The sequence below is a fragment of the Lactuca saligna genome, chromosome 5 (genome assembly GCF_052625555.1).
Source record: "Lactuca saligna cultivar CGN05327 chromosome 5, ASM5262555v1, whole genome shotgun sequence".
NCBI lineage: Eukaryota > Viridiplantae > Streptophyta > Magnoliopsida > Asterales > Asteraceae > Lactuca > Lactuca saligna.
Genome location: NC_136421.1, coordinates 263,995,226 through 264,007,583, shown reverse-complemented (window position 1 = coordinate 264,007,583; position 12,358 = coordinate 263,995,226). Strand labels below are relative to the sequence as shown.

The following is a 12,358-nucleotide window of genomic DNA, read 5'->3' as shown; positions in this document are numbered from 1 at the left end:
AGGAGAAAATATAATTTTACATAGTAACAAAGTACTACTATATTTTTCCATACTCTTACAAGATATGCAAACATTACATTTTTATACAATAACAAACATGTAAAACAGTCGGGCCTCGGTGGAAGGCTACTTTAATTATAAGCAAGAAATATAGGATTTTCTGGGAGAACTTTACAAACTTTTCAAGGTTTTTAATACAAACATTTCGAGGTTTTTAACTACTAAATGACACTAAATACTTATGAACTCACCAGGATTTTATGTTGATACTCTCTTTCAAAATAACTTGTATTCTCAGGGAACCAGTAAGACAGGTACACCCATGTAGCTTTTGAAGGACGGAGTGGATCCAAGACTCGTCTTTATTTTGATTGTACATTTTTGGTGTCATTTAAACCTTACAAAAGAACACACATGTATTTAACTATGCTATTAATGCAATGGATGTTGTTGCTTGCTTTTACTATTATGCATTGTTATGATATTGTACATGACGTCATCCACCCCCGAATGTTTCCGCCAATTCATTTTGGGGGTTTGACAGTCCATACAACAGTATACAGGAGCAAACCCATACATGGTTCACTCGACAGGGAAATACGCATTCAAGCAATTTGGATCACAACCAACCTTACAGCAATATCAACTATACATCTCGTTGACTATCATGCATAGCCAGATGTACGTGAGCCCCTACCAGACGCATCAACATATGGCCAATGGTGGTTTGTCATACTCATACATGGACAACCCCATGAGAAGTGCAAGCTCTAATTTTAGCCATGAGCTACTCCAATACGAGATTCTGCACACCACGGTGATACCAAACGTGCCAAAGTATGACGGTACTACTAATCCGGATGACCACATCGATAACTACGAGTGGAAGATGACATCTCTTAGGATGGATCGCTGCTTCACCTGCACCTGTTTCCGTTGTACCCTAACAGGAAATGCAGGCAAGTGGTTCAAGTCTCTGAGGCCAAGCAGTATCTCGAGTTTTGAGCAGCTGAAATACCTTTTCCTTAACTATTTCATGCAGTTGAGGAAGGGAAAAGGGGACGCTAACTTTGTGATGGCGTGAAAGAAAATAAGAAGGAGAGTCGATTCGTGACTATTACGATCGATTCATGCTAGCTACCTTGAATGTTCCAGGGCATGAAGAGTTCTTGGTAATGGGCGCCTTCGCCCAAGGTCTGCTTCCTAGACCCCTATCCAAGAAGATGCAAGGGACAGTCCCCAGATCCAGGGACGAGCTCAAGTTCCGTGTGGAAAAATATTTGAGACAAATCGAAGGGGAAGTGCGAAAGGAGTCCAATCTCAAAGTTGTAACCAACGCATACATTAAACAGGAGGAAGCGGTGTCCAGGCTGAGCTCAGCCCAACATGAGAGGCAAGACAGCAACCAACAAGAGCACAATCACCACTCCAAGCACATGTCAAGAAGGTACATGTCGTTCAACAAAGATGACAACAGGAATGGTCATACATACGTCCATGCAATCAACAAAACTCTAACAAAGGAGAGCAATGACAAGACCAAGTTCTGTGAATATCATAAGAGCAAAACTCATGATGCCAACGAATGCACGGTATTAAAGTGGGAGATCGATGATAAACAACTAGTTGGAAACATAGTTGACATAGCAAAAGAGCTCAAGGCAAAATTCGATGAGGATAAGAACCCACCTAAAACTCAAAAGGATGGGGGAAAGGACCATGAAAGGAGTGCAGAGATTCTTACCATTACTGGCCCCGCCCATGCCGCAATCGCCCGAGCCAACACGTAGGCGTGAAGGTATACCATCAAAACATACTCAATATAGCCTTTTCAACAAGTGACTTTAGGCCAGAGCATTGGGATCCGAATGATCTATTGCACATCATCGGTTTCATTAGCCAAAATCATGTTGAGCATGTGTATATTAATAACGGAAGCAGGGTCAACGTGATCTATGAACACTGTCTTCGACGGTTACCAATTGAATGGAAAAACATCTCCAGCCACCACATCAGGGGCCGCTAGTTGGGGGTACTACAGCATCACCAAAAAAATGTTTTATGTATATAAAAAATTTTATTTGTAAACATGTTCTATGTTATTATACCCCCAGCTTAAGATATTGTACCATGTTTTTTAATGTCCAGGATATGATAACTATATAAAATATATATTGATAATGTTTGTACCTCATATCAAAATTTCTGGTTCCGCCACTGCATGGTCAGGTGCCATGATCGTGCATATTATCATTGGTGTGAGGTGGTTGTGGTTTGTTGAGTGTGATACCAGAGGCAACGATTGAATTTTTTGACAATTAATTTCTTTAACTATATATTTGACTTTTCTTTGACGAGAATTTTTTTTTAAATCATTAAATATTAACCCTTCAATCTTTCCTATAAATACCAACAACTTTACTACAAATTTTTTCATATAATTTTTTTTTTCTTTTTTTACTACACAAGCCAAAATTCATTCTCAATATTTTACTTCCCACCACCAAATAATTTTCACAACCATCAAACTTTCAAACCCAACAACCGAAATAGTGTATATTGCAACATAAGTTACACATTATGGCAACCGTTTCATTAAAAAGCGGAAGTAAATGGTTGATATTGTGCACACCCTTCAGTGTAATGTTTTGCTAACATAATGCTTTGTATTCCAATCCGGATCCATAATAGAATCAAACTTGCAACTTTTAGCATACAAACCTTGTCAATCGTTGGTTTTATTTTTTGACTAAAAAGGGAAGAATAAATTCAGGAACAATAAAGGCATGGGACCCAAGAAGCAGGTGTTTAAGAAGCTTAAACGTCAGCAACAACAAACCAACGATAACTGAAAAGTGTCACGTCTGCAAAAGTCAACATGATTTTCCTCACTTACATATGTAAGTGGCAACCCGAGGTTGGTTTTTAGATTAAGGAGCTTCTATAAACAACTTTTTTGTTGGTCAAGTAATCAGCTATAGATTGCATATTCATATACACAAATGTATCGCAAAATCCTATATAAAATAGACGCTTTTTTCTTCTTAAAATGAGAGCAAAAAGGAACAATACAAATCAAATGACAACACTTACAACAATCAAAACATCTTCCCATCTCACAGAAGTTTTCTACTCGAAGATTCAAGTGCCGAAACCTCTTCATACATATTCTCTATTGCTTTTGCAAAGTACGCTTTCGCATGTGGTCTCTTCACCTACACCATAAAAATGGGACATTTTTTAAACAAACATTTATCCATACAACACTTAGGCCTCCATAAATTTTTATTTTTTATTTTTATTTATGGAGTTGGTACTTACTTTAAAAGTTGGAGTGAGCAAGCCATTCTCCATGGTGAATGGTTCAGCTATCAATGTGACAGATCTTGCAAACTCGAAACCTCTCAACTGCATCACAATGGCATTGTTTACCAAATCAGGCATACATAACAAATTACAAATACCTTATTTTGATAAAAATGACAAAAGTTAAATTAATGATCTGGGACATGAAAATTTCACTTTTTGTCCAGTTTAAATAAAAGCAAAAAAACAGTAGAACTATGTTATGTGTAATGGTTACCTGAGCTTCTTTTCCAATGGCATCCATGTCAGCAAGAACAGCAGTCCTTGTCCTTGGATCATTGCACAGTTGTTCTAAGCTTTCAAACTGGATCACAAGTTGTAGATTAATTGTTAATATATCTTTCCATTAAAAAACAAACACTATTTTTAAATAAATTTAAACCTGAAATTGTATCCTTGTAATATTGATAAAACCCTATAACATATGTTACAGAAAGACTAGTTTGGGAAATATATAGAACAGAGAAGGAAAATTAATTATTTATTGTGAATTCGTTTATGAATTGTGTAGAGATAGATGATTTATAAATGACCAAATAACTATATTTCACCTTTATTCCATCTTTAGCAGCAAATGCTTTCAGCATGTCGGGGTCCACACAGACAATAGCAACTAAAGATGAGTTGAAGCTGTCACCTGTTTCAAACCAATATTTATAATTTATATAATACACAAATAAGCAAAATATATAGCACCACTATCAATTAATAAATCAATAATGCAAGAAAGGAGTCTGTTCACTTACCATAAACAAAGCATTGTGCAACAAATTTGCTCTTAACATACACATTCTCAATTTTCTCAGGAGCTATGTACTCTCCCTGTGCCAATTTAAAAATGTTCTTTTTCCTGACACAAGATTAAAACATATTTACTTTTTAAGATACAGTGCATATCATATCTAATTCCAATTTCCAACAAACCAAAGCAATTGTAATTTAATTAGATTATTAATTTCTTACAACTTAATTACCTATCAATAATCTTTAATCTGCCTCCGGGTGCCCACAATCCTATGTCTCCTGTATGAAGCCATCCTTCTTCATCTACTACTTCTCTCCTGAAAAAAATCTTATAAATGTTAATCATAAAAAAATTGTCTAATGGATATAAAATTGCAATTCATGTCCCATTGACATCAGTCTAATGGATATTTATACATACGTTTGCACTTCATCTTTGTAGTAACCTTGGAAGACAATTGGGCCCCTCACACAAATTTCACCACGAGGGTATGGTTGATCATCAGATGTATAGTTCATCTCAGGAACATCCACAAGCTTTACCTCTAAAACACACACGAATATTATACATTAATATTGGTTTAAAATTTAAATGCAAGAAATAGCAATCTACTTCCATTGATTTATGTATTATACATCAGTATTGTACTTTTAATAAGAAAAAAGTTGTAAAATATGGAAGTAAGATGTTGTAGTGAACAAATTATATAAAACTAACCACATGCAGCATTAGGAGCTCCTACATGACCAGAGAGGACATCATGCTCATTCATACAAGTTATAACACAAGAACTCTCAGTCATTCCATACCCCTCCATTACTGAACAACCAAAGCACCTGAAAAATATAAAACATAAGGTTTAAATACAAGAAACAGAAATCTACTTTCAGTGATTGCTTATTTGTATATAGCATCCTGCCTTCATTTCATCTTATTATGACATTGTAATTTCAGAAATCTATCCTTTAATAAGCTTATAAGCAAAGAAAAAAAATGAAAGTATAATGGTATAAATGGTATATTTTTGAAAGTATAATGTCATGATAACTTACACTTTAAGAAAATCCATGACATCAGGAGACAAGGGTGAAGCACCTGAAACCATAAAGCGAACCCGTCCACCAAGTTTGTTTTTTATTTTGTTAAATACTAATCTGTCCCACATAGGAGATGCATTTTTTCCTGAAAGATAATATTAGATTATATTATGTAAAGTATTTTAACCTAAAAGGTGCACTTTTGCTAAAAAAATGTTTGTTAACTGTTACCTTTAAGTAATGCTTGCCTTTTTGCATTAAATGCAGCATTAAACAGTCTTTCTTTAAGTCCACCAGATGACTTAACTGCATTCATAACACTGCAATAACCACTCAACTAATTGAATATCAATAAGCCATAGTGATTGAAAAAATACAAAACTTTATTATACCCATCATATACTCTGTTATATAATCGTGGAACACTGCAGAAGATAGTAGGTCTCAATTCTGCCATGTCATCCAATAATTTCAAGCTGTCCTACATGAATGAAAATAAAGTGTAAAGTTTTGACCCCTACCCCATTAAGTCAAAAATAAACAGCAGTTTTGTCATGATGTGATTAAGTACAATAAAGAAATCATTATCATGAACTTAAATTGGAAAAAAAAAAAAAAAAAACAAAAAAATTGAGTTTCTTACTCCTTGATAAAATCCAACTGAGCCACCATAGTATGCCAACAAGATCTGGTTGCACCTTTCGTATATGTGTGCTAAAGGAAGATAAGATATATATCTGAAATAAACATGGAGTTCATTACAAGAAAATAATGTGAAACAATTGGCATTTAAACCTATTTAAGACAGTTAATACTTACACATCTGATGGATAGAACATAATTTCAAAACTTCCACCAGCAACATTTGCAATCAGGTTTCCATGGGAAAGTACAGCCCCCTTAAGACAGTTAATACTTATGGTAAGAAAATATTCAACTTTAGTAAACTTAAAAAGAAAAAGCATAAGTCAATAAGAAATAATAAAAAAAAAAACCTTTGGTGTCCCAGTTGTACCACTTGTATAACATATTGTAGCCACATCATCTGGTTTTGGTGGACGAAAAGGGTGTCGATCATTACTTCCCTAAAAAGCACCAATTCATATGACAAATAAATCAGTAATCAAATGGCGGAAATCATAAAAGATTAACTCGAATCAAAGAAACTCATGTTATTGGAGATGTTTAAGTGTGTTACTATGATAACAAGATAGAGTTAGTGAAAAGTCCAACAAAGTCAAAAACACTAAATTATGATTTTCAAAAAAAGGATTTGAAGTTACCTGAGCAATAAGCTTTGAAAATGATACAACCTTAACTCCAGATTCTGATGGAAGAGATGGCAATAGCTCATCTAGTCCTCCAACCACCTAAAATTACAAGTCAATATTCAGTAAAGAATCTTATGAGTGAAATTGATAAGAAATGAAACAAATGATTAACCATCATACCACTATCAAACGCACAGAAGGCATCTCTGACAAAAAGCTCAGCAACTGAAATATCAAAGTGATTAGCAACCAATCACAAATATTAACCATTTAAAAGTATTAATAGGGAAAAAAAGTTGAAACTTACAATATGCATTGTCTGTGGCACACAAAATATGGCTTCTGCAGATGAGTGATTCACAATATACTTCACAGCATCCGGACCTACAAGATTTGGCATTAAATACATTTGCAGCATAAAATAAAGAAAGGTGATTTAAAAGTTTGACAAAATAATTGTGTACAAACCAAGGGTATCATATAAAGGAACAGATATGTATGAATATGCAGAGCAAGCATGATCAACAATTATCCACTCTGGTCTGTTGATAAAGTATAATCCAATACATGATCCCTGTTGCAATGTTATACAATTTAACTTAAAGACACAATATTAAAAAAAAAAAAATACAAAAAGGAGAAATTAGTATAATACAAGTGACATGCCTTGGTTATTCCATGGGCTACTAACCCAGAACCAATAGCTGCCCGAGCTTTAGCTGCTTCCCCATAAGTTATCCATTTGTATCTTTAAAGAAAATGAAGATAAATTATAAAGTATTTGTACCCAATCTGCCTTAAAAAATAATAAACTAGTTAACATACTCTCCAATAGTTCCATCTTCACGAATCCGTGTACCCAAATACTTGTAATCCCCGAAGGTTTCAGATGCATGCCTACAGTGGAAGCAAAGTATTGATGTTTTTTTTTACCAAGATTTGCGTAAGATATACAATTTCAGTGAAGAAAGTATGATATGATGAATTTAGACATGTAAACAGTAGATGCTTACACAAAATTATCATGTAAAGTAGCAATGTGAGGATGATCAGGAAATCTACTGACCAACTTTAAAGGAGACGCGGCAGATCTGTCACCAAAAGAGAAATACTTCCAATATTAGCCAAGTAATTGAGATAGGGGCAATATGGGAAATCATGCATCTTATGTGGAGGGGTATTTAGGGTATTTACTATATTTGATTTGTTGCAACAGTGCTTATATGAGGGTACAGAGCATGTGGGTATCATCATCTATCTTTTATCTGAAATCTGGATATTTTTTTTCTCGAATCTGCCAAAATTATCTTTCTTTCTTACAATCATTTAGGTATTATTGAGTGTATAAAGCAATATTGGAAGCATTTGGTTGCTTTTCTATTGTTGAATCTGTTCTTACAAGTCCGTTCATAGCAGGTTTCAAGCAATGTAAAGTTTGATGATGAACTTACCTGTAAACATTCCACTTTCCTGTCTTCAATTTCTCTGGAAGAACAACACTGTACCCTTGTTCTGCCACAGCAACAAAATCAGTAACCATGGTGATGAAATGTAAAGCAAAAGAAGAGGGTTTACATTAAGAATGTAATATGAAAACTATAGTTGATAAAAAAAAAACAGGGAACATAAAAATGCACATCGATTTAGGCAATTGTCTCTGTATTTGATGATTCAACAAACTAATATCAAATCCTAACCTTCGTGAGTGTCCTTCAAAACATAATCCCCAAAATTAACCCAAGTGTGAAACGTATCAACTCCTCGTGTATTATTTCACAATCTTCTCCTATTAAACTAATTTCGTTCAGAGTTTTTAGAAAGCGGACTACATAGATGCATATTCTCATGGATTCCAAAATCTGATATGCCATATAAAACTTTTAGGCGTTTAGCTGATTCTAAAACATGCCAGATTCTAAAGTAGTTTCCCACTCATACCACAAACACTGTTGCATTCGAAATCCAAACTAACCACATAAATCACAGTAGTTCCCTTATAGATTGTGTGTGTGTGTGTGTGAGAGAGAGAGAGAGAGAGTTACTAGTGAAAAACTCCCCGGCTGTTTGGTTTTGTTGCACCGTTGACAAAGGATCGGCGACGGCAGAGGTGATGTGGTCTTGAATAGCTTGAAGCCGGCGGCTGGCTTTAGATTCCATTGAAGTTTCTCGGGAACGATGAAAATGGGAGATTATCTTGTAGTCTCGCAGATTCAAACTTTTGTTGTATGCATATGGTATAAAATATTGAGAGGGAGATAATGTAGGTGAAGTTTGGAAAGTTGATGAACTTCATACATATATGGAATGTAATATTGGACGGTTAGATGCTGGTTTCTGTATTCAACTTCAGATTACCCTACGTTTGAATATGTGCCGGCACATTTTATTATTATTATTATTATTATTATTATTATTATTATTATTATTAGTTCTAGTTATTTTAGACAAAAATACAAGATAAAAATCAAATTTAATGAAGAAAATATTAACGTTGGGAATATTATTGCAATTTTAGGTTAATTAAAAATAAAGGACGTTTTTCTTGAAAATACAATAGATAATATTTGTTAAGATTAGTCATGTAAACTAACGTGTGTGAACTATTTAATAGGAGGGGCTGAGTAAGCTTTTGAGATAAAAGAATATTCCAACTACCAATAAGACCTCAGTTTTGCCTACTGGTGTGTATTTGACTTATTATATTCAGAGAAAACCGCAGAAAGCGTCCTGTGCTTTGCAATTTTTTTTGGATTTGGTCAGAAAATTATCAACTAGCAAAAAAAAAATAATAATAATAATAATAATAATAATAATAATAATTTTTTTAAGATTTAATGTTGATTTGGTTCCTACAACTAACATTAACATGTGTTTGTTTATTCTTATGAGTTACGAGTGATGCTGAAATGACCATTTGTCTTTTGTATATTCTTTTTATAGTTTATATCATTTAATTGCATAAAAATAATTATTAGTAAACAAAAGAATTAACTCTCTGTCCAGATGGTTGATCTCAACAACCATCGTTGACCATCTTCTCATGTTACCTTCTCCAACCATTTTCATAGAAACTCTGTAAACACTAAGAAACAATCGATCTAATAATCATAAATTTATAATTGTTCATTTCATCAGTTACGGTGGAAGTCTGAGTAGTCAGGTTTTCATTTTTCACAAACACATGATGTACGTGCATCATCTACCAAAGCAAAGATAGATAATTATTTTAGGGTAATTCTATTTGCACGAAACAGATTCTAAATGCACCAATACGGCATCATTCAAAAGTAGTTTTAATATGAATTTGCAGTTTTTACCCTTCCAATTTTATTAAGCTTTCAATATGTTTCTTTTACAATTTCAATCAATATGAATTTGCAGTTTTTATCCTTCCACTTTTATTAAACTTTCAATATGTTTCTTTTACCATTTCAATCTCTATACTATATTTTATATTATTATTTTAGTTTAAATTAATATATTAAATTGCAAAAGATAACTTCTAATCTTTTATGATATAATATTAACTTAATACAATTTTTAATTTTTTTTATAATAAAATTAAACTCAAATAATAATTAAGTTACTAGTTTAGGTTTTTAATGTATTTTATTATGTTTTTTTAATAAAATTAAACTCAAATAATAATTATGTAGCATATTTTATAGTAAAATAGCTACGGATTTCGATTTCGTAACAAGTATTCATGATTTAGCTACGGAATGCAATTTCCGTAGCCATTTTTGTAGCAAATTATCTACGACCAACCATTTTTGTAGCATATTTTATAGTAGAATAGCTACGGATCTTGATTCCGTAGAAACTTTACGTAGCTATTTAGGATTTAGCTATAGAATGCAATTTCGTAACCGTTTTCGTAGCATTATAGCTACGACAAACCATTTCGTAGCATATTCCATACTAAAATTGCTATGGATTTTGATTCCGTAAATATTTTCCGTAGCTATTCAGAAATTTTATTGTATTATTATTATTATTATTATTATTATTATTATTATTATTATTATTATTATTATTATTATAAAGATAATAATTGAAATTTTAATAAAGTTATAAATTGGTCGATCAATATGAATTTTGAAAATAATAAAATATATTATTTTCATTAAATATCCTTACATTTATATTTGACTAGGTGTGAGACCCGTATATTATACGGGTTGATTTAAAAATAATTAAACCGAAAGTATAAAAATAAAATATTTTTAATGTACAATTTTAAAATAAGAAAGAAAAAAAAACATATTTATTACAATTTAATATCATATATATGATATTTAATACTTTACATATATAAGTATATGATTTTAATTAAAAATTAAAACAAACCAAAAATTGACAAGTGGATAATATTTATCTTAAAATTACCACAAAATGACAAGTATCAAAATTCATAAGAAATTGACAAGTGGCAAAAAAACCTTCATTTATTAAGGAAGATTTTCAAATCAAATCTTATATTCCGCCGCCTCGATCGGGGGTATAATAGTTATAGGGCTTAAAAATAATTGACAAGTTACTAATACATTATAATAGAACCCTTATCAACATTTGACGATAATAATAGTTCATAAATTAGTTCTTACTCGGCGGGTTACTAAAAATAATTATTATAATATGTGGTGTTTTATTGTTATAAGTTGTAGGGCGTAAAAATAATTTACAATTTACTAAAAACAATCGATAAGTTGTGGTGTTTTATAATTAGAAGTTGTAGGGCGTAAAAATAATTGACAAGTTATAAGCGAGCTATGACGTATTTTAAGACGTGACATAAGATGTTAATTTATTATATATAACAGTTGACATAAGGGTGGTTAAATATATGTTTCTAGAAACGAGTTAAAAATTATTAAATTAATCGGTCGTTAAAATTATATATTTAAAATGATAAAATATATCATAGTAAAAAATAAACTTTATTGAAAATGGATTTAAATTCATAATAAAATACCAAACGTTAATATATATATATATATATATATATATATAATATATATATATATATATATATATATATATATATATATATATATATATATATATATATATATATGGGCAAAGTGAATATATATAACAACCTCACGCAAGCCTAGATATAAAACCCTTTTAAACTATATTATTTTTGTTTAAATAGAAATTGTAAATGGTAGATTTGTTATTTCTTTTCTCAATTTCAAAATCCTTTAGGTTCTTTTCTGATTAATCCTGACTTTACTTTTGATGGTAACGAATTGGCAGCAAATTCAATTGCAAATTGATTTTGGTTTGCATCACTTAAATAATATTCTGTAAAGAAGAAAAAAATATTGGATACAAATAATAAATAAAGGTAATCGTATTTGTGACCTAATTCCTTTTGAAAAAACCAATCAACGCAATAAGTTCATACGTTACCAGTTTCACATTTATCTTCCTCTTACATAATTTTCAGTTTCAACTATAATATATATAGTCTATTCGGTGTTCAACAAAAAAATGTAATGTAAAAGAAAAATATCAGTGAAATTTCGAAAATCTTGAAAGTAAATCAAGTTAAGGTTGAAGTTTAAAAACATTATAATAAATCTATCAAACAAAACGACGTATTTTGGTAAGTTTGGGTACTTAAGTTTATATACTCTTAAGGGTATTTTCACTTTTCCCAAGTCTCAATAACTTTACTTGATATATATATATATATATATATATATATATATATATATATATATATATATATATATATATATATATATATATATATATATCAAGTAAAGTTATTGAGACTTGAGTGAATATAAGGGTGTATTTTGTAACATGCATCTAACCTAAAGGAGTTAAAATCAAAAAATATAAAATAAAAAAAAATTAAATCGCCAAAATAACAAATATGATGGGATTGATTGTAATCATTGATTATACACGAATAACAAATTTAT

The 12,358-nt window shown here is 31.4% G+C and overlaps 1 protein-coding gene across 1 annotated transcript; it reads right to left on the bottom strand.

Annotated features, from left to right (window-relative positions):
- Positions 1-2,882: 2,882 nt before the first annotated feature.
- LOC145047675 (long chain acyl-CoA synthetase 6, peroxisomal-like) lies at positions 2,883-8,698 on the bottom strand. The gene is made up of 23 exons (XM_078996013.1): positions 8,462-8,698; positions 7,871-7,931; positions 7,433-7,510; positions 7,245-7,316; positions 7,086-7,167; positions 6,888-6,993; positions 6,727-6,803; positions 6,600-6,644; positions 6,432-6,518; positions 6,144-6,233; positions 5,968-6,047; positions 5,792-5,885; positions 5,541-5,629; positions 5,380-5,468; positions 5,164-5,293; positions 4,829-4,947; positions 4,532-4,655; positions 4,341-4,427; positions 4,113-4,216; positions 3,918-4,003; positions 3,584-3,670; positions 3,322-3,408; positions 2,883-3,215 (listed from the first exon to the last, which is right to left on the bottom strand). Exons 1-23 carry the CDS (start codon positions 8,574-8,576, stop codon positions 3,117-3,119), a joined length of 2,088 nt encoding a protein of 695 aa, XP_078852139.1. The 5' UTR covers positions 8,577-8,698; the 3' UTR covers positions 2,883-3,116.
- Positions 8,699-12,358: the final 3,660 nt, after the last annotated feature.